We start from the raw sequence: 24,380 nt of genomic DNA, 5'->3' as shown, positions 1-24,380 counted from the left end.
GTTATGCTATGGCACATCTAAGTGTTGATTTGTTCTATGAATCTACTTAAAACTTAAATAGGTTCATAGTCACCTGGTGGAATTGTAATGAAAAGCTGTGTCTCATCTGCACAGCTTAAGCTGTAGAATGTAGATATTAAATAAAGAGTCCAAAGACAAAACCCACATTTGATATGTAAACTTTGATGTTACCCTGTTGACACATGTAAGTCCCTGTTCTTTAGGAAAGTCTAAAACCAACCGAGTACTGTGGTAGAAAGCAGGATCCAGCTCTTCAGATGCTTCAGTAATATATCTGGGTCATCTGAACTGAGGTCCAGCAAAACCAGCCCTGTGATTCTTCCACAGTCTGCATTTATGTTGATGTTATTGAACAGTCTCAGTACTTTAGTGAGGATGGAAACTGGATCTAAAGATGTCAAAGTGACTGGTCGTTGTTAAGAATTTTTTTTTAAATGTTTTTTGTTATGTTTTATTATTTGATTTAATAATGAGGGTCCATCTGAAAATATTGTATGGGTTTATGGGGTAGGAGTTCATAATTGTGTTACTTCTTCCTACTCCTTTTCTAGCGTGTTAGTATTATTGTGATACAAAAATGTGTCTTTTGCATTAGTTGTTCATGTGTGATTTTATACTCCTATTATGTCCAAAAGTATTTCATTGTTGAAACAGATTTTTTAAAGACCTTGCTGATGAATGGAAGGCTGGAAAATAGGCTTGTAATCTTGCAATAGTGACATGTCCAGATTGTTCATTTTCAGCTGTGGTTTGATGACTGACATTTTTAAACCCAGGGGAAAATACATGGTTGACTTCATGCATAATATCACTAATCTACGTGGAATCTAAAGATTTGAATAATATCCTTTGCATGGGCACTGTTCAAGTAATTTCTATTTAATTTAGCATCAGCTTGACAGTCATTGTATATCAGTTCTTGCGATAATCATCTTTCTCCCTGAGCTGTCTGCTGTGCTCCATGGTCTTCATGGTGGACTCTATTTATTTTTGTTTACTTTTGCTGGCAGTTGGTTCCACTCGGTCTCATTAGGACGTTTATTATTAAATGAGGATGAATACAAATATACATCTTAGTTTTCGTTTTTTTGTATTTGTAAAGACAAACCTTGAAAACAATATATTATTTTCCATCCACATCAAAATTTTGACAGACCAACAAAAACGTTTTGTTGGTCTGTCTCATAAAAAGTAGACTTTGTGGTTAAAACAATGTAGAAAAACCATAATGAAATCCATTAGCAAAGAAATATTCCACAACAAAACGCTTCTTTTTGTTCTTACCCCATGGGATGGATACGTCAGCCAGCCCCAGTCTCCAGTTATCGTTGTCGTGTCAAGGAGATTCACTGCCAAGAAAGAACAGAAAACAACAAAGAAGGTGAGGAGCAAACTTTAAATTATAGTTTTCCCCAACCCACCTCATCCATCCTATCCTTCATCAACTGCATCTACGCGCTCAGGCACCTGATGGAGTCGGGTGCATACGCGCTGACACCTGTCTGACAGGTGTGACTGATGAGCCAGGGATGGTCGTCACAGCAACTCCGAGGCAGATGTCACCTTGACCTCGTTTGCCCTTAAGAGCTCCCAGACAGCAAAACAATAATTAAGCAGAAGACAAGACATGTAGGTGGAGAATGGAAATAAGAAACTTCTGCTTCAGTAGGGCTTGTTTTTAGCTAAAATTATGGACAAGGTTTTGTCAAGTTACACGGAACATGGTAGAGTTATCAAATGAAAGGATGAACATTTATTGAGTCTCTCTCTATTGAGCAGGAATATTAGAAACAATTTCCAAGCCGTTTTGATTTCGCTGACATTTCTTGGGATTTTAGCATAAACTGAGTTTACATCAGGGGTCTCAAGCCCCAATTCTCCAAGGTTCCTCTAACTTTTAGTGATGTCTCTGCTCTAACACACCTGACTCAAATGATTAACTCAGTAGCTGAGCTCGACTGCATGCTAAGCAAGCGATTTAGCTTTAACATCTATAAGCTGCTGGACATGGACCGCTGAGGATTGAAGTGGAGGCCTTGAGAACTACTGCCCTGCAACTTAAAAATTAAATTCATTTAATTCAAGTGTGTTGGGGTTGGAGACCCCTGGCTTAATCAATCTCAGATATCATCATAGTCTCTGACACCAGGAGCAAAATGGAGAGAAATCAATACATGTTGGTCTTTGATTACCGTTGGGTGTATAACTGGATAATAAAATCAATGATGATTGAGAATTTAGCAGGACAAACCTCCAGTATACATGGCACAGATCTCAAACCCCAGTCCTTGAAGGTCACCATTCGTTGAGTACATAAGGAACTAACTCAGTTCTTTAACCCTTGTGCGTGCGAGGACTGAGGCAAATGTAGAGGACTGAGACAAACGTAGAATACTGTGGCAAACGTAGAGGACTGAGACAAACGTAGAATACTGTGGCAAACGTAGAGGACTGAGGCAAACGTAGAATACTGTGGCAAACGTAGAGGACTGAGGCAAACGTAGAGGACTGAGGCAAGCGTAGAATACTGTGGCAAACGTAGAGGACTGAGGCAAACGTAGGATACTGTGGCAAACGTAGAGGACTGAGACAAACGTAGAGGACTGAGGCAAACGTAGGATACTGTGGCAAACGTAGAGGACTGAGACAAACGTAGAGGACTGAGGCAAACGTAGGATACTGTGGCAAACGTAGAGGACTGAGACAAACGTAGAGGACTGAGGCAAACGTAGGATACTGTGGCAAACGTAGAGGACTGAGACAAACGTAGAGGACTGAGGCAAACGTAGAATACTGTGGCAAACGTAGAGGACTGTGGAAAATGATACACGTTTTACGTGTGTGGGGTCGGTTGGACCCCATTTTTAAACACAAGGGTTAGTTCAGATGTGTTGGACTTAGGACAAGTCAAAATGTTGGAAGAATATTTGACTTGTCCCAACCTCTGGTCCTCTGACCCTTGAGGACCGGGGTTTGAGGTCTCACACCCCTGATCCAGGCTTTCCAATACAGCTCACTAACATGGTGGCTCATAGACGTGTGACTGGTAGGGTGAGGAGTAGTGTTGTGTGATTATGTAGTGAGTGCCTGATTATGCTTTCTGTGAAAATTTTTGAAAAAGGCTTATACAGTATATAGCAGTCGTCACCAAACCCCTTCCCCAGCGCTAACAACACTAGGACTTCTCGATATTAAAAAGATCTTGTGATGGCGATAATTGATTCTATTTCTACAGCCTCCTTAAAAGATCCCCACTTACAGTCACATAGGTTGAGCTCCCAGATGAAATGTGCTAATTCCACTCAAAGTACATTAACATATAATCTTGACGTTTTCACTATCAGTTTTTTTCTGTTATAAGAATTTTCTTAAGACGATTTTTAGCTCATATTGGCACCACACACACATAAGAATGTCACAGAGAAGATCAAACTGATTAGGGCTTCCATAGATCTGAATAATGAGTGGGGCTCAGTGCACAAAGCTAATTTTACTTACTTAGAACAACACATCTTCCTGTCGTCAAAATTACAATTTGTGGTGTCCAGTCAGAATCATCTCCACTCTGCTGCTTGTGAGTGTGTGAAGGTGCAGTGGACAGCACAGGCAAGGAGGGTGCATACAGATAGTCTGAGTACCGTTGCAGATGCGTCACCAAACAGTAAAGACAAGTTCTGCTTTGTATAATAAAAGCACAAAGCTGCAAGCAATCCCTGCCATTGGTCTGCTGGTGATGCAAAGATCCAGATGACAACATACACAGAACAGCTCATGTTGGTGTGTGTAAGTATGGAGTACATGTAGTTTCTCTGTCTGGCCGTATGTCAACTCAACGTTTTGTGGGAAAAGTGATGCTTAATGCGTCTACCAGACTAGCTGCCAGGCTAGCAGAAGCAGCAATTAGCAAACACCTGGTGGAGCTGCACATCTGAGTTCATCAGACCAGCTACTTCTCAGTGCAACGCTGGTAACATGTTAAAGGTTTAATGGCGAAGCGTTGAGGCGACATGTTGAAGGCAGAGTGTCAAAAAGAGCAGGAACTTCTTAAAGAGACACTGCCCATTTTAAAGGTGTCAAATTATGACGTCTAATCTCTTAAGTCATGTTTGATATGTACTGCAGTTTTATAACAACTTGTAAGGTAGCACAGATATTTGTTTACAGTAACAAGTCAAGAAATTCTGCCACAGTACACCTTAACATCAGTATTAATTGAATTACAAGAAGCTTGTTGGTCCATTAATTCTACTCACTAGTATTCATATCTTTCACTCAGTAGGTTTGCCTGGGTGCGTTCCTCTGTTTCTCACCTTTAGCACTAACGGCTAATAAGATCTCTGATGTAGGGCGTTCTGTGAAGCAGACAAATAATGTTTAATAAAACAGTTAACTCTTCTTGGCATCTTTTGCCCACATTTAATGTTTACCCAGCACTTTCACTCATAACTGGATTTAACACCTATGACATGAAATCGATAAAGAATGAACTGTGTTCTCTAACCCTCCAGTTCCCCATCACTTTCCTTTCAGATAAAGTTCTAAGGTAGAAAAAGCCTCAATTTTGAGCTAATGATTTTATCATCTCTTCCAAAATGTACCACTCTAAAAAGTATTAGATGTTATGAACATTTATTTTGTATACAATCACCTTTACTGTATGTTATCCTGCAAACAATGATAAAGGATAATTATCTGACTTAAGGGCAAATTTTCCTTTTGGCATAAAAGACCAAAAATTAGTACTTAAATCACCAGAACCATGTTCTCCCAATGCAAATGTATTTTATTTAGCCTGATTATGGATATGAGTTAAGTCACAGAAAATACCTGTTTTACCACTACCTGCCTTTCTCACAGGAATCTCATTTTTTCAACAAGGTAGAACAACAAAACTATACATTACAGTGTATAAGTCCTGCTTCGTCCCCGAAGAACCTAAATCTTAATGTTTTTACTTATTAAGGTTGTATCTCCCTAGCAATAAAAAGATATTGAGCCGACAGTATTGTCACAACATCACAGCAAGATGAAAGGAGCTAATAAAAAAGCACAACTAATAGCAAGAGCGTTTTGTACCGTACCGACTGCAACTTCTGTAGAGAGGTCTGTCCGGATGCATAGTGGGAACCAGGAGTGATGGGATTGCAATGTGATGAGTTTTACTGACGGACTTATTTCATAATTTCCAGAATTATACTTTTCAGACATTGTTTACGCCTGGATTTGTCGCGCCTGGCATTTTCTAGATTAGAGCTTTGATGCATGTCTCACGTCAGACGCAAAAGTCGGATAAAACTGCAGATACCTAAATGATTTCATATCACAAATAGACTCATGAATACATTCGCAATTCATGCATGTTTTCTGAGCATCCAGCCATGTCATTATCTAGTTTATGCGAACAAAGCAAACGGAGAATTAAACAGATGGAAAAAGATGACAATTTAAGTCTAATTCTAACTCCAGAATAATCTACTAATAATATAACCTTTTGAAAGATTTTATTAAAAGAACATACACATTCAACTATTGAATGTTGGTGTTAATTTAGCTAAGATAAAAATTAGTTTAACACCGAGTGTGTGAGTGTATGGATGTGTATATCCGTGTTACCCTGAGATGGACCGGTGACCTGTCCAGGGTGGACCCTGCCTCTCACCCAATGGCCGCTGGAGACAGGCACCTGCCAATCCACAACCTCTCAAGGTTAGGTGGGAATTGACAATGGATGGGTGGACATTTGGTTTTGATCATAGTTATAATAAAAATAAATCTGTCACATATAGTTCATATTCCCAACTGGTTGAAAGTTTGATATCAAACTAGGCACAAACTAGGCAAAGTCAATTGCATTGAGTTTTTCCCTGCAATCCCACTTTCAGGCCAAGCATGTGGCAGCAGCAAAAAACAACGACTCCACAGGAAGAAACTTCCAGCAGAACAAAGCCCAGTATGAGCGACTGACCAAGAGTTGAAAGAAAAGAGCAGACACACAGAAAGACAGAAGCACTGGTCCAACTGTCCTTTCTATGAACAAGAAAAACCAGAGAGAGTACAGATTGTTTCAATTATTAACCAGCATTTATCCAATCTGTAGTCACATTTTAGAAACAATATAATTTGCACATATAAAAATAAGACTTTTTAGTTTGGTGTAGAAACAGAATCCTGAGATGACATGGACAACAAAGAGGCCAGCACAGGAGCTGACAGGGGAAAAAGAGGTATAGAGGGATGAGAGAGGAGACCCTATAAATACTTGCTTTAAGAACCTCTCAGCTCACAAATGCCACAGATACACATGAAACTCCAAGTGATTTAAATTGTATTGGTTCAGCAATTTTGTTAGTTATTTTTTTCTCCATCTCATACTTCAGTGCCTTTTTGTGTGTACATTTGGAACACTCCGCTCATGGATATTTAGTTCACTGTCTGTCATTCTGCAATTTCCTGGGTTTTATTTTCTTTGCTTGTCCAATACAAACAAAGTAATGTCCAAGACCTAGATACAGACATCCACCTATGAAACAATACATTTATTGTACTCTATAGAATCATGACAACAAACTCCAGGAAGCCACGAATGTAATCATTTAATCATGTGCTGGTTGATGTCTTTGGAACCCGGATAATGTGGGAGCATGATCTGTTAAGACCATGACAGTTTAAACAAAGACAGACTGGTAAATTGAGATGTTTGGGTTTTGGCTCAGTTTTTCCCCTCACCATAATAGATTGCAAAAGCGACCACGAAACTGTGGGCCCAAGTATGACGATCCACCTTGTCCTCCTGCCATAACCCTCCTACAAAAACAAGAGAACAAGATGGCAAAATTCTTCAATTCCATCATTTGGACCCTGATGCAAAGTAACCAAACCACATTCTGCGGTTGAGAACCATGGTCTCAGACTCACCTTCAAATAGCAAAGATGAGACCCTAGGGAACTCAAACTGAAACCAATCTTTCACGTCAGCCCTGAAGAGCAGGAAATCCTGCTAAACACTAACACTAAAAGAGTTTTGTCCCAATTTTGGCTCAGATGTCTCTCAAGATAATTTAAAGAGCTATGTGGTAAAAGTGATACGGTCTGCTCAAGAGGATATCGGAACCCCTCTGATCTAAAATTGGGGAGATTCATCATGTTGGATTGTCTTGGTTTGGTATCACACCATCAGGTATTCCCTAAGGACAAATGATAACATCTTTGTAACGTTTCTTATCTGTTAAATATACTCCACTAACCATTGATTGGTCCTGGTCAGCCATGTTTGTTTACTCTGAACTCACTTTTAGTCTTGAGAGGTTTTGCATCTGACTGTGTGTGAGTGAAATCGGTTTGTGTGTGACTGCACACCACACACTCTACAACCAAACCTACAATACCTAAGATTTTGTTATCCTCGTGTGTGGTCTCTCAGGTTTTTAAAATTAGCAGACAGTTTTAAAATCTTGCCATATGAACCAAGGCATAAATAGAATCAAGCTAAATTAGGCTTTATCAACCCTTGCAACACAAGTCAGTAGCTCTAACACTAAGCCCTTAGAACAAGATTTACTTTATGCTCAGAATACAGAGACAGCTCAGGTTTTGAGCATCCAAAGCCCAGGTAGCCTATAAAATCAACCCAAGTAGGCCTGTAGTAACCCCCAAAACTATGGACATGCTCATAAGTTTCTCTAGATCAACATAACACAGTTGGACCTCTTAACCAATAACCCTTTCTGCAATTCCACGAGGGTAAACAGATGAAAATGATAAACAGAACACCACATTCATCAACCAAAGAGAGACTGTGTAAGTCCGTCTAAAACTAAAGTCTGCCAGTTGCTGTTTTTTTTTTTTTGAGAAAAACTTTGAAATCTTAGTCAGAAGAGTTTGTAGCGTAAAGCGAGGTCAAGAATGGACAGAAATCATCGAAGTAAATTGGATGAGAAAAATCCGTCATAATGGGAACAGAGCACTCTCCTGTGCCCCAGAGCCACTTCATATTTTTGACTAACACAACAGGAGTGTGTTCTTCATAAAAATTACTGACGCTTAGAGATCTTCAAGTCATTCAAGTGTTGCAATTAGTTGGTGTGTCACCTTCACTAATTTCAGTATCTGATTGCTGAGTGGGGCAGCAGGTCAGAACACAAACAGATGGCAGTGCCACCAAACTCTCCTCCCCAGTAGGTGTGTTTTCTCTCTGTCTTTACCTTCCCCACTGTGTTCATGCTCCATCGTCTTAAACTGAGAAAGCAGCAACCTCTTGCTCTCTGCCCAAGGTCACAAATGGATTCCACCTCTCACACCTCTCTCAGCGGGTTTGACGGTCTACCATGATGGCTTAATGAAAGTGGTGCAATGACTCACGTAGTTTTAATAGTCTTTTTTTAATGAGCAAGGAGAAACTTGCTGACCTGTACTGTAATTATTGAGGGACTGTTCCAGTAGCTCCCCGGATCTCAAAACATGTCAGGGATTCTGTTAGTACAGAGGTGTGTGGAAAGACTCTGAAGCTAATACCAGTGGAAAATGGTAATCTCAAGTGTTTGTGATTAATCAAATAGAGAAAAAAAATAATCAGAAAAAAATAACACATTTTGTCACACTGGAATGTAAACAAGCAATCTAAACTAGTGTTTAATGAGATATCAGAAATCCCACTACAAGTACATGAGAACATTTTTCAGCTTTTTAATGTAATTTCTGTCTTTTGGGCAATTATGCAGCATTCAGAATGGGTGAAAAGGGAGTAGGAAAGGAATATGCATGTCATGTAGCGGATGTATCGTATCCATTAGAATGCAGTGGCTGTAATGACTTCCAAGCTTTTATGGAAAGCTCTGTATCACAAAATGTCATTTTTCCAACATAGCTGGATGAATTAAAAGAGCTGCTACTTTGCTTGCAGTACGAGATTCGGAATGTAACGGCATCTTGAACCAGAACAGGAACGCATAACCCAAACATTCCATTACAATTAAGTTAGTATTTGAATTGTTAAAGACCAATTTGTAAACAAGCCATCCAGGAAACCACCTAGAATTTAAGGTGGTTCACTCTGTTAGTCCACTTTAATCAAACTCTGGTCTGTTTGCCTAGAAAGTCTGTTTCATTTGGGGAGCTGTGAAAGCATAATTGAACTCTGATGTGGACCAAAACAACAAACTTTGGTCCACCTACAAATCTTGGTCTCAGTTTGGTTAAAGTGAACTCTGGTGTGGTTTGAATGGATATGTGAAAGCCAAGCTCACCATAGAGAAAGCAGAAAGCAGACTAAACTGCCGGGCATTCTGGGTAAATCCAACCAAAACAAACATAGGAGTTTAGTGCTAGCGGGAGAAATGGCTTGTGATCCGTTTCTAAAGACAAAAGAAAAATCCTTCAACTGCTAAAATCTGACACCACTCCATTTCTGTTTAAGTTTTGTGAAGAAGTTGCGCTCAGTGTCTTCTTCAGAGGTTTTGGTGTTTCCTTCAGTGCTTCTTGGCGCAGCGCCACCATAGGCGAGGGAAGTGAACAGGTTTTCAAAAGGTTTTGTTCATTTGACACAGTGCAGTGTGAAAGAGAACCACACCAGCTGAAAATGTAACACGTTACAAGTTTCCAATCAAACTGAGCCTACCAGCTTTGTGCTTTGTTAGTGTGGAAACACTGCAGTAAAAGTGTGTTTCTCTTTATTGGTGTGAAAACACTAACAAAGTTAAGTCCCTGGATTTTCTAACAGTAGACACCTAGAAAAAGCATTTATTCTCATTGTGGATCTATGTACCTTCAAATTCAACAAGGTCAGTAACTGCACTGATACAGATTTCCACAAAGGGGCAAGAAAATTATCATTCCATTCTAAAACATTTCTTAATATTGTAAGTAGAGGTTTAGTCCACACTAAAATATGGAAGCAAATTAATTTTGAATAACACATCTTAGTAAGGATTTTATCTAAATATCTATAATTCTCTCAACTCAACTCCTGACAGTTCTTCTCTATATCCATATGGCATACAGTGATACTGCAGTAAAGATAAATTTGCAGGACTATATGGCAGAACTGTAAACGTATCTAAACATGGCTGCTCACCAACACTACCAGGCATGACAAGGCTCTGGTGAAAAATCTGTCTGATTATCCAATCCACAAGTCTGCCGAATAGAAGAGTGGTAAGACTCCCCATTGCATCATACATGCAGCCAGACCAATTTACACAACACTTCTCAGAGTTTGATCAAAAACAGTGGCAAATAAAAACCAACTACTGTTCGTCTGGCACTTCCCGGACAACCTCTATTTGTTCTCCAACTCCAAATCACAATACATCAATAAAATTTACAGTTGTATTTCGAAAAACATTCAACAATACTTTGGCATGGCCATCATCAATAATCATTATTTTCATAAAACAGAAGGTTCCAGCCGTTGCTTCCAGGTGAAGGTTAGCGTAGCAGCCCAAGTGTATCTCCTTGAGGAACGGGAGCTTGAAATTGAGTTTGTTCCTTTTTCGCAACTTTCTTTTCATATCAAAAACACAAATCCCCAAGACTGTCCCTTCCTGCCCTTCCACCATCTCCAGCAATTTCTCTCTCCCACCCTCACCCCGAACTCCACAGGTTGGAAAGAGCTAAATGAAAAATCTGTCCACCAACTTGAGAGCTGGTCCCTGCTCGCTGAGAGACAGGCCGCATATTTCCCAGGGCAGTGGTCAACGTTCGTCCTCCATTACTTTTTTCATCCCTTCATCATGGAAACTCACTTTGGCCAGCAGGTTATAGAGTTCTGTTTGCATGCCTGGGGCCTTACATTGGTGTTGCTGGCATGAATCAAATCAGCAGGGCTCCCCAACACTTTGCAGAAGAAGTCGTGTACACGCATACACACACACACAAGCACACACACACAGCCTCAGTTTATGATAGTGGACATGGCAGAGGCAGAGTTTCCAAGCTCAACATAGAAGACTTATTGGCTGTCTTTGACAAAGCAGAGTTTGCCTGGAGCACTCTCACTGACTCCATGCAACTGAACACAACCATTTCAAAGGTGCACACACACACTTACACACACACACAGAAAGCAGAACTACGACCTAAGGAAATGGCAGACTAGAGCAGCAGATGCTCAAAGCCTCATTTCCCCCCTAAGAGGACAAGGTCATATATTTCAAAGTGAGAAGTGACGTGATTGCTCTACATCAAGTGTCTAAGCACATGCTCTAACACAGAGGGTCGCAAACTTTTCCATGCCAAACCGCATTAGCTTCTGGGCAGGGACCCCTTTGCAAACCCACAGGTAATACTACTATGTAAAGAAACATCAACTTGTAGAATGTTTTCTCCTCACTTTGATTCGCTATTCAATAATCATTACATCTGTTTAGTAGAGGTGTGCCGATCGATCGGCCACCAATCATAATCGGCCGATTTCTGTGAAAAAGTGTATTGCTGAACACTGTCTCTTGTTGCTGATCACACAAACCGATCACATTTATCTCACTTTGCAGCCTGCATGTGCAGTTCATCTCCTCTTTCCTTCACAATGCGCAAGCGCGCAGAAACAAATCTTGTCATGTGGAACTTTAACGCTCAGAGTGAATGGGGACGTTTCCGTGTTGTGGCGGAAAATTACCTCGTGGGTGGAGCATCACAACGCATCAACACAACGAGTCTAATATGGCATTTAAAAGACACGCACTTGACAGAGTTTGGCTACATCAAGGCTCACTGCAGGAAGAAAAAGGACATCCGAAGCGGCCAGATAGCAGGTAAAGCAGTGCACAACTACCAACATTCATCAGGATTAGCATGACGGTCAGGAAGCTAAACTAATAACCTGAAAAATAATTCAACTCTTCGAGCTGGCGGTGTAAGACTCTGGTTCTGCTCTCACTCTTGGACCACCGCTATCCGCCACTAGTAGTTATATTTCACAGATGTAGCGCCGCTCAACCTCCACCAGACAGTGAACTCTCACTCCGAACATCTGCTTAAATCTGCAGCATATAATAAAAAAATTTTTTTAGATGTGTATTAAAATATGTCTAAATTAGGAGAATTTATTGCCAGATAATTTTTCCATTTTGCCAGATAACATAGTATCCTTTATACCTAAAGCGAAAAATTAACAGCCATTACAGGCGACTGGCAGAAATCGGTGATTGGCAGAGATCGACCTCCTGGATGGTGTCTTTATGAGAGTTTGACTTTATGATAAAAAAAAATATTAATAATTTTAAGATTTATGAGATTGAATTGTTTTCATTTTGCATTTTCTTCCTTCCATCTTTCTGAGTCCCAGCTAGAACCACACACTGCTCTAACACACATGCATGCAGCGTAGTTATGTATAGATACATAACTGAAAGAGAGAACACAGTAAATGATGGAAATAATCTGCATTATGCCAGTTTTCTGAATGATACTTTGAAAATATGAGTTCATAACCTTTTAAGCTTGATGTGCTTTAGGCAGGAAGTGAACATTAATGCTAAAACTCAAGAACCTGATGGGTTTAGACATCCCAATATTGACGAAAACACATTCAGAACAGGTTTGTGTTTCCCATATTTTATATATTCAGTGAATCTGTTTTCATGGTGTTTTCACCAATAGTCTCTATTTCAACTTTAACTCTGTTTAAGAAACACCAATATGGTTGAATCTATTGTGTAGAGGTGGAACAAGATCTCTCCATCAAAATGTCGCAATACTTTTCATCAAATTGAAGTGTGCCTCACAAAGTGCTATCATTTGTGACATTTACAGTCTATTGACTGGCTCTTCAACACAAAAACAATAGGAACCCAGTTACAGTAAGTGTTTGTTTTTTTGTTTTTTTTGCCATTTCTCTCAACACATGCATCAATAAAACCCTTCTTTGCCAGGCAGAGAACAAGGGGAGAAGTGCAGCAGAGTACTTGTGCCATGCGCAGGTCAAATGTGGACAGTGGGATGAACTTCATTTGAAGAGGAAATCTGGGGACTAAAAAGGGCAAATGGAAACCAGGAGGAGCCAAATAAAATGGCATCATCTGGATGGACCTTTCAGATGACATGAACAGTAAAACAAATTATATTACCAGCCAGGACAACTTTCCTCAAATAATCTTCTGAGTAATTCAAATTTCTATATCTCACCAGCATAGCTTCCTTAAAATGGATAAATCCCCCAAATGTCATGGAAAGTGATGGGATCAAAATTAGACCCAAATCAGACAGAAGCAGGACAAACATAAACCCTGAAAGTGACCCAGGTATGGATCATGATCTAAGGGTAGAGCTTTGAGGCCGAAGGCTGCTGGACATTTCTCGTTGGCTAAGATGAGAAAAAAAAAAGTACTTTTTATTTTAGTCAATAAAAGTTCATACTTTCTGATAACTTTAAATCAAATGATAGTTCTGTTATGTTTGGAAATGCAACTTTTAAACCCAGACATACATAATGAATACCGAAGTGCTATACAGACTGCACATTTATTCAGACACATTGATTAAAATCCTTCAATTTTATAGAAAAAAACCTACAATCTCTCTACTCATGTGGGAGGAAAGTAACACTCCCATCAAGCCTTTCTTAACAATTTGAAAAAGTAAAGTTTGAATCTTTTCAACTATAATGTTCTGAGTAGGCTTGTCACAACAACAAATTGTCCCAGAAGTTTTTGTGATAAACAATATTAATGTTTTAGACCATTTTCAAGTCATGTAATGGTAATGACATAATAATGCAAGAAAACATTCTCAAATACCAATAAATCCTATTGAACATTTAACACTGGAACTGGAAGACATTTTAAATATCCTCAATAAATAAATAAACAGAAACTGGAAAAAAAAAAGGGATAATTGAGACCATAACACCAGACTGAACACTTTTGTCATCCAATTTTTGATGGCAAAAGAAAACAGTAAATCATGAAATAATTGTGTTCATTTTAATTTATCATACGATTAACTGATTTATTGCCTATTGCGACAGGCCTAGTGCTGAGATAAAAGGAACCACAAAAGTCCAGGATTGTTTTTTACTGTTTTTAGTCACATTGTGAGCTGACTGTCATGCAGTGGGATCTGCATGACAGTCAGCAGGAGGAGGACCTGCTCGGTGTTAACAGAAGCATCCTGGAAAAAAAAAAAAAAAAAACTGTCGAGGTTGATAAAAATGTTCAAATACTTCTCCACTTGTCCTATGAAGATCAAATCCTCAGGAACCCCAACAAAAACCTAAAGCATTTACACTGATCAAACCTGGACTGAATCATTTCACAATAAAATATGTTTTAAGAAACACAGTTTCACATTTCAGAATTTTCCACTGTTTGCAAAATCATAAAAATAATCAATTTGTCCTTTTATTTTAGTTAAGGTTTAGTCTTCTTTCAGCTTTGTGCTTTAACACAAAAACCTGAATGCCAAGCTTTAAAACACACACACATATCAAAGAAATGCTTCAATTGGAAACCTTGGATAAATTCAGTTTCTATTTTAAAAACATTAACTACAACAAACCCCTAAAGGCCAAGAGGCTGACAGGTACGTGTGACCTTTTCAGCAGCAGACTGCGATGAATACCTTTAACAGCGTGTCAAGACACAAAGGTGTTGACTTGAATGCAATTTCCCTAAATATCACTTCGATAATACTTAATCGTATATCCTGTTCGATAGCATCAAGACCCCGCCTTACACGGCTTAAAGAATCTGCTGCCATCATCTCTACCTGCTTTATCTCACTGAGCTGCAGTGGAGAAATGAGGCAGGTGGTTTTAATATTGTGGCTGACCTGTGACACGTTCACAAATACACACGCGCACACACACACGTACACACACAGACATTGAAGAACGGGGATTGAGCCAGACAGGCACAATGACAGCTGTGTAATTATCTCATCAACACCTCTGTGCTCTAACAAAGTTCTTGGGCGCCGTGACCAGCGGAGACGATAAAAGCTGTCAGGGAGATAAGTAGGGCTCCATCCAGCACCAAACCCTTCCTGTTCCCCACACAGACACCACAGCATTGTAACCTGTCAAGTTTCTGATTCTGCATTTGCTTCACGGCACTTACTGCAATTCCCGACTCTCCAATTATGAGAGCAAGGCGACATAAATTACTATCTGGGAAGAAAATCAAAACCTCCTTTCTTTTTTTGGGGTTCAAGACAGCAAGAAAAAATACTAAGTGAAAGTTATTGTCTTCTACAGTGGAGGTGGCGTGTGGTGCACTAAATTAGACATGGCGTTAAAAAAAAAAAAAAGAATTAAGAAAATTGCTTATTTATTTTTAAAGTGTTAATCAGGTGCTGCGAGGTAAAGGACTGTCAACGCGATGCGTTATCAGTACAGATAAAAGTACTGGGCATCTACATAAAGTAGATGCCCAGTACTTTATGTACTGGGCATCTACAGTACATAAAGTACTGTAGATGCCCAGTACTTTATGTGTCATCTTGCAGGTGTTGATGACTGGTTACAGCTTCTCATTGTCAACAAGACAAGAGCCAGAACAAGTTGTTGGAGTGTGTCACCACTTAGCCAATGTCTGCAAGTCAACGCAGGAGATGAAAGGAAATTGGGACAGGATGTTGAAGAACAACCCGTTTACCATCAAGACTCAGGCCTACGAAAACAGCTGGAACTCCAGAGTTTCTGCCCACATTCAAGCTACGTTTACACCAGAGCCATGCCTGGAAACTACCAGGGTTGCCGGATGCTGATTGAGGAAAAGCTCCACGTTTAGACTGCCCCAAAGAGACACCTCAAGTCAGCTGCAGTTGTCATGCCAGGCCATTGTATGGTGCTGTGATTTTACGATGTAGTTTAAATGTAATTAGCTTTTGACCGTTACCTTTCATCTTGTTTGGAAGGCAGTAACCTGTTAAACTGATGAACCAAACATTCATGTAACATATATATATATTTTCTAATGAGAAGTTGTGTCAAGCTCAACAGGTTAAGCAGCACAACCCAGCACGATGCTAGCCACCACTTTTTGTCGTCAAACCCTACAGTCGTGCGTTCTACTTTTGGGCGTTACAGAAAAGTTTCGCTCTAAGAACCAATTTCAAAAGTGTCGGTGTGACAGACTGCGGTCACTGGTGTCGTGTAAATGATTGCAATGAAAATGTTCTGGTTTCATTGGAAGCCGTATAAAGTATGTCATAAATACAGAGACAGTTCGGATCAGGAGAGAAGCTCCTGCTCCAAAGCCAACAACTTGAAGCCAAGCTAAAATTAGCAGCTCCCAACAAGAACAAGCTGACTTTGCTGTGGCCAAACCAGCTTTTATTTCATTAATTAAACTCGGCTAACTTTTAGCAAGCGTTTTGAAAGTCAGTAACCCAAACCCTGTTTCTGTAACCGAGAGCAAATTTGTTCAATCGAGTCTAAAATAATTTGAAAACTAGATGCCATGCTTTTAATACAGAACATGTGCAAAATCATTCTTAAGCTTTAGGTCTACAATGAGCCCCTGGGACCCTGGAAAAAAATAAAAAATGGGGCTACTTGCTTAAATTTCACTTTTCCTTTCTCTCTCTATGCCCTCTGTTGACTTGACAATTTTTCTGCTCAGCCTTTATAGCCACAATTAGAAGGGGAAGGTCTAGTTTCGATTGCACATTTATTTTTATGACAAAAGTAACTTGGGGGGGAAAAAAAAAAACCTCAAGTACTTTGATGAGAAATTGCACTTTTTAGTTTTTCATGAGAGGCTTTTTACCCAGAGAAGACGGTGCATTTGGTGGAGGTTTATCTGAAAGCCTGAATGCACAGCAGGGACTCCCATACAGCAACATGCATGAAAGCTCAAAGTGTTACGGCGGCAGAACAGAGCAATGCACATTACAGCACAAAGAGTGGATCTCCAGTAAGAGAGCGATTTCATTGTTTTATCTTCAAGTGTACACTACATTTAGTTATTTTTTCTCCTGGTAACTTGCTATTGAACAGTTTGGGCTTCTTCTGCATTAGTTCGTGGTGTAAATCAGTTTATGTTGGAGAAAGCACAAAGATCAGGCGCAGAATGTGAGAAACGCGTAATTTAATCAAATCGAGGCTTTCTGCACTGTTTTCAAATATTTATTCTACTGTGGATCGAATTTCTACATTTAATATTATCACTGCTGAGTCAACATCCACATACACACAATTTGCTGCTCCGCTTTGTTTTGTTTAGTGAATCAATCTCCTCAGATGTGCACACAGCATGCGCGTCAGAGACGGAGCCGTGAGAGAATCTGTGAGAACCATTTCTGAACCAGCTCACATAGAATAACACAGAGTCCTTCCTGTTCATAGTGAGTGCATCTATTTTGATAATGAACTAAAAGATAACAATCTAAAACCTAAAATCTATCAAGTAAAAGGGAAACAGAAGCCATAAAAAAGATTGTTAAATCTTTCCAGCATCTGGCCAATCAACAAGTGTCACTTGGTTTTACTTCTTTTGGTCACACTTTGTCATGAGTTGCGGTGGAGCCCGACTTCACCACAGACATGGGAATGAGAGCCTCATTTCAAAGGTGATGATTTAATAAAGAGATAAAATAAAACTGGGGACAGGCATGAGAAGATCTGACAAAAACCAGCAAAGCAATGGAGAACAGCAGGAGAGATGACTGGGGACCTGAACCAAACGGATGAAGGGAAATTATTTTAAAAAATACAGAAATTAATACACACAAAAAATCTACTGAATCAAGACTAAACATGAACACAGAAATAAGAATTTAAAGGAGCAGTGTTATGTGTTTTCCAGTCACAAAGTGCCATTTTATAGCACAATCAAGTAACTATCTCATCTTCAGCTGTTATAAAAATGTTATATATCAAATATGACTAAATACACATTTGACTTTGTAAATTAACACCTTGAAATTGGTCCTCTTTAAAAACTCCAACTTTCTGAACCTCCGCCTTCAGGAAGTCATCATAACATGGCTCCTCTGTTAACCCTTCAACAATGTTTTTACCTGCTAGTATATTGAGCTCAACAGATGAGTAGTTCCATCAGGTGTTTGCTATGTGTTGCTAGCTAGTCTGAAGGGGCTGAGTGGGTGAGGAGAGCTTTGCAAAGAAAAGGCTTCGAAGCTTGGGAGCTGCAGCTCTGAGCTCTGTCCTGGTTGGACCTGGTTCCAAGGTGAGCTAGGTCCAACCAGGTGCTTTTCACAGCTGAATGGTTGCTATGGGAGATTAACAGATCTCTCAAACATGCAGGTAACAGGCACTCCAGGTATGTTTTTAAAGAGGGAATAACATTATAACATGATGTAAAGCTAAAAAAAAATAAAATAAAGATAGTACAAGGTAACTAACAAAAAACTCAGACAATGATAGCTTTAGGAAATACAAAAATCAGTTTCACAATTATGATTTAATTTATCAAAGAAAATGTTATCCTATTGAAAGTAAAACTAAAAAATGAACTAATAATCAACCAGATGTGGTTTTTGGGCTCAGATGACTTCCAACAGTCACTCTGAGGCCTGATTACTGCCTGGTCTGTACATTCAAGGAAGTGTTTAAACAGAAGCTGTCTGACATCATCACAGAGAAATATAAGAACCGGTGAGATCCAAACTGAACGATAGTTATTGGTCTGGAAACAATAAACACTTAAACGATGTTTTACTGAACAGGCAGCCGATGCATTCAGCTGATCGATCCAAACTAACTTTTTATCATTTTTGGTCAAATCACAGTATTTTTCTTGGTAAGAGAAACCACACCAGATGTCAGCAGTCATTGCTAAATATGATCAAATTGATGACTCACTAAATAGGATATGCAGCACTACCTGCAGGGGAAAGCCAAGCACAGACGTCAACTTGCCTGCAGCTAAAGTGTTGTTCAGCACTGAGCTCTAAATTAAAACTCCATACACCAACTGGCTCAGATTCACCTGTTCTTTTTTTTTTTTGACAGGATCGAGGATCTTACATTAACTTTTTAAATGTTGTATTAGATAACCTCAAGTATCTGTTGGAATATTCATTATATTGTGTTGTATTATTTATCTGCTCCCTACTAGCTTATTAATGTCTGTTTGATTCTGCTCTGCGTTAATGTAAGCTAAAGTAAAGCTGCTCTCCTTCAAATATGTTTTAGCTTCTAATGTCAGCTTACAAAAAAAAACAAAAAAAACTTTAGCCTGTTTAATTCTGTTGACTTTCAAAGCAATACTACAAAAAAGAAAGTAAATGGAGAAGAACCGAGATGACCACTGCTGAATCAGAACTGGACATTCTTCTCTGGGTTGATTGGTTCTCACTGATAACCAACGTATTGGAAAAGGAGAATCAAATCTTTTTTTCCCAATCGATAAATGCAGCGAGGTCAGGAAAAGAGATGTAAGAAGGTATTTAAAAGGACGTTAGATATCTGAGGTTCATTCAGGTTGCAAGTGAGATGAAGATTTCCAGTAGACAACAGGAAGGCTGAACTGAGTCCAGCAAAGTTGTCAAATTCTTCTTAGCTTTTAGCCAGATTTATGAAATATGCTAAAATTGAAAATGTTGCCAGCCATTTGGAAATCTAAGAATAAAACTGAGGCTCTACACACCCTATGGAATTTTGGCTTTATTTTTAAAATACGGTAATATTCTAAATATTTTACAGAGACTGTTCTGACACACGCACACACACACGCGCGCACACATACACACACACACACAGAGTGATGTTACCTAGGCTCTTAAAATAAATTCTAGTTTTTTCTCATTTACTAATGCATAATTTTTAGAACAGGAATTTTAAAATAACACTTCCTAAAGTTAGAGCATCTTCCATTTTTTGCAAAATGGGACACTTCAGTTAAAACTGCACGTTCCCTTACAAAAAGGGGATTTTCGTGGAAAAATGGCCTGAATAGTCTGATTCTAAACCAGGCCTGTGTTTATGTTGAAACATGCTTAGCAATTACACAGAAAAAGTGTAATTCACCGACACTACATGACACCAAGTCCAGAAAAGACTAAAAAGATCAGACTAAATATGATGTGGATCTCTCCACCTGGCAGCGTCTGACCACACAGCAGTTTGCAGTTTTTGATTCTCATGACAAAAGATTTTTTTTTTTTTTCTGGACAAAAGTAGAAAACAATCATCCCCAAAGTTTACAAATTTGTATGTGCAATTTCATATCAACATGATTTAGATAAACACACACCTTTGTTCATTTCATTTAATATTGCATATTTGCTTTAAAAGAAAGCAAAAACTAATTTAAAAGAAATTAAGTACATTTTTTATGGCCCTCCAGACATTCAGCTTCACTGTTTTGGCCATCTTAGCAAAAAAGTTTGGACTCCTCTAAGGCGTAACGAAAGATATTAGCAGAGATGACAGAGATGATGAGCAACAGCAGTTCTCAAGTGCAAAATCATAAGAAACTTTATTTATAGGCTCTGAAAGTCTTTCTAAATAAATAATGGCTAAAAAAAAGGAGCTAAGAGGACACTTCTATAAAAAACTGCCCAGACAAAATTTTTCGGAAACGTGATAATAGGAAAGCTGCTGTCAATTAGTCTTTTTGTTTTCTCTCCTATTTGTCCATAGGAGCAAAGCGCTGATACAGTATGTGAGGCAGCACTTGCTATGAATATGAGATATGAAGACAACAAGAATCTGATTCTACTGGAAAGTTGCCAGCAGCTCCAGCAGAATGGAGGAGTCCAGCTGGAGCTCCTCAGATGAAGAGGAGCCGACTCCAGTTAGAGGAACAGCGAGAAGCAGAGTGGCTGCAGCAGCAGCTGGGCACAACTTTTTATATCACACACAACTGAGAAATGAGCATTTCTCTGTGTTTATGCACCGTTAACTGTGTTTTCATCATTCTACCAGAGAATTTTGATTTAACAGTGCATCCGGAAAGTATTCACAACACTTCACTTATTTATTTATTTTTTTTAACATTTGTTATGTTACAGCCTTATCCCACATTTTATTCAGTTAATCTCTATTCTCAAAATTCTACACACAAATATACCATTAAGATAATGTAGGGAAAAAAGTATTTGATACAGAATACACTGCAACAACACAAAGTCTTAAGTATTTTTCTCTAGTTTATGGCACAAATATATTATTGCACTTGAAATAAGACTAAACCAACTTACAAGTAACTGCTCACTACGATGTAAAAGTCTGTTTTCAGTCAATTATTCCTTAGTAATAATGAAAAAATACCAGTTCAACTGGCAGATTATTTCACTTAGAAAAATATATTTTCCCCATGTTATAAGTGAAATAATCTGCCAAAGGAACTAGAACTTTTACATCAACATTAAGGAATTATTGACTTAAAACAAGCTCCTATATCTTGCTGAAAAGTCACTTTTGTCTTATTTCAAGTGCAATAAGATATGTTCACTACAAACTTGATGAAAAGTTCTTGGTGAGACTTCTTGTGTTTTTGCAGTGTAAAGTGAACAGAACCCTCGTTGGTGCCTGCATGTTGAACCATTCTGGAGTTCTAACCTTGTGGTATGGATACATCTTACCCAAAGTTTCTATTTGACATCTCCAAAAAGGAAACGCTCAGACATACCCACTGAAAAACATTTACAACACAGTCAGTTTGTGCAGTTGTTCTCAAATTCAAACTGGAAACAGATAAGACTTTGATTATGGACCCATCCTTTGATTCTACGCCCTGTTGCTTACAGGTGCTGCTATGTAAAAACAATAATCTAAAAAGTCCAAGCAGGAATAAGGCAAAATAAACAAATTTTGTGTTTAAGCTTTATTAAATACATACTACTATACGACTTACAGATTAAAACTTAACAACTGTATCCAATATATTCTGGATGTACCTTTAAAATTCATTGGGGCATTTGGGTGAAGGGGCCAACAAGCCAAAATATAATATTATTGTTATATGTACAATTATATGGATTCATGGTGCTGCATTGATGAAAGAAAGTCTCTGAACGTAAACGTCAGAAAAACAACAGAAATCATATGCATCAACAGAACACACTTTTTTCTGTCCAATATTCAAAGGACAGCAGATGCAGCTAGTTTGTGTTTTTACTGTTGTTTTCCTCAAACAAATTTCACAGCTGCTGTCACAGATCGCTGCCAAGTCATCAGTAATCAGCATTCACTATCACAACCAGTGGGTGTGTGTGCTGAGGAGTGTGTGTGCATGCGTGCGTGTGTGTGTGTTGAAGAGAAAGAAAAGAGCTGCTCTGAGGCGTTTCTTCACAAACTAAATCTACTCATTAATAATCTGAGTGCGACAAGTTTCCAAATTTAATCCGTTGCATAAATTGTTGTTTTAATGACGCCTTAATGACGTTCAAAGAGACAGCGACTTTCGCTGGTGATTTTTTTTTTCCCCCCCAAGTCGAATCTCAAGTCGCTAATGACTCTCTAATGGCACAATGGTATTTGCAAAAGAAAAATAAAAGTAGCTCAGTGTCCAAGTGTTCATCTGTTTCCATTGTACATGAAAATGGTGACAGTTCAGTAGGAGTCACTATTTTCCAGTCACAACCTACATGAAGAACTGCTCTTGGACTTCCAATCATGTATCTGTGAAACCAGGCAGCCAGAGTTACAACGCAACAACTTAGATCAAAGCATGTTCATGTGTTGGAATGGCCCAGTCCATACATTCCACTAAGCATTTGAGGCAAGGCTTGAAGACTCATGTTCACAGATGCTTTCCATTAGAGGTGGGCAGATGGATCTAAAATATAATATCAATACCAAGAGAAAAAAATCTTCTTAACTGCATTTCCATTACAAATGTCTGCAAAACTTTGTCAATATTCCGCCGTTGGAAAAAACACAATTATGCAGTTGTGATGTTTCCATTAAATAAGAAACGCAATTAAATTCACACGATAAGTCTTTAAAAAACATGCCGGACTACTTCCTGTCATCTTCTTCTTTCTGGTTTGCACTAGTGGCAACATCTGGTTGTTGACCATGAGACTCATATGATGTAAAAAAATATAAATAAATAAAAAATGTTAAAAAGTGTTTCCATTTCAGCTTTGCAAAATAAACCAATTCTGATACGATCAAAGAACCACCTCATCCAAGAGCCGAAACATTTGGTCAGAAAACCAGTTTTTTTTTCAAAATCGCCTTGTTTCCTTTAAGCAAATTTATTTTCGAAATGTTAAATTGCGCAATTATATGGTCAATGGAAATGCAGTTAGCATCAGGTTGATACTAGTGTAAGAAGATTGATACTTTAAATTCAGATTTCTCCTTGAAATTTACGGGAAAATTGTTTTTAAACTACCTCAGAAAAGATTTTCTTCTGATTTGCTTTCATATTCTGTTTTTTTTTGCACTGTTTATGAAAAATGCACAAAATCATGATAATATGTTATTAGTATATTTTGTAGACTCCTTTAAACTTGGTCCAACATTAGAATAAAATAATTCAAAGTACAAAGGACCAAAACAAATAAAGGTTAGACGTCTGATGCTATATCAAACTTAAGTAAAAGGTATCAGTATAAGCATTCTGCTTGTATCTCTGATAAAAGCCTTTTATTTACTTTACATTGAATCAATACCTAAATATGCAGCGTCACACACCTCTACTTTCCATCCAATCTGACTAAACTTTCGCTACTTTTCAAAAAGAAAAAAGGGAGGGAGAGTTCCCCCCCAAAAAAAAAACATTAACATGCACTTAGGTTTTAACAACAGAAAATGTAAACAGTTCATGTTGAATGAATACTTACAGTTTGACTGTATTCATATTTACTTTTTTTATTTATTTAAATACATTTCATTAATTTGCCTGGTCTAAAGTCCCTACACTGGCTCCCTGTAGCTCAAAGAATAGACTTTAAAATACTGTTGTTAGTTTATAAATCACTGAACGGTTTAGCACCACAATACATTAAAGATCTGTTATTGCTGTACCAACCATCTAGACCCCTCAGATCTTCTGGTTCTGGTCTGCTCTGCATCCCCAGAACCAGAACCAAACGAGGAGAAGCAGCATTCAGTTTCTATGCACCACGGATTTGGAACAAACTTCCAGAAAACTGTAAAACAGCTGAAACACTGGGTGCCTTTAAATCTCAACTTAAAACCCACCTGTTTACAGTTGCTTATGGCAATTGATGCCTTCTATGTATTTGCGAGTGACTGGGGGTCATTGCGCGTATATAAAACCCTGTAAATTCTAGACTAACAGGTAACCAATTAATGCACAAAATCCGCGTAGGACAGCGAAAGTCCTAGCGCAAAATTTTCGCGAAACAGGCGGACGGAGCCTGGTGCTGCAAGGCTGGAGGCCTTGTCCTGTTAGGCTGTGATTTTATCTTTTCTTTTTATCTTTTTATTACTTTCTTTTTCTTTCTCACTGTTTAACCCTGTAAATTCTAGACTAACAGGTAAC

The 24,380-nt window shown here is 38.6% G+C and overlaps 1 protein-coding gene across 1 annotated transcript in view; it reads right to left on the bottom strand.

The window, feature by feature from the left end:
* Nucleotides 1-24,380, bottom strand: part of LOC106920143 (eph receptor A8) — a 103,056-nt gene that overhangs the window by 55,323 nt on the left and 23,353 nt on the right. Inside the window, exon 2 of the mRNA XM_088005960.1 lies at nt 1,306-1,370. Within this exon, the coding sequence (XP_087862086.1) occupies nt 1,306-1,370 (65 nt within the window). The remainder of the gene's footprint in view (nt 1-1,305; nt 1,371-24,380) is intronic.

The sequence above is a fragment of the Poecilia mexicana genome, unplaced genomic scaffold (genome assembly GCF_051168715.1).
Source record: "Poecilia mexicana isolate PSO_F unplaced genomic scaffold, ASM5116871v1 scaffold_5, whole genome shotgun sequence".
In the NCBI taxonomy this organism is placed as follows: domain Eukaryota; kingdom Metazoa; phylum Chordata; class Actinopteri; order Cyprinodontiformes; family Poeciliidae; genus Poecilia; species Poecilia mexicana.
This window is presented reverse-complemented; position numbering and strand designations above follow the sequence as displayed.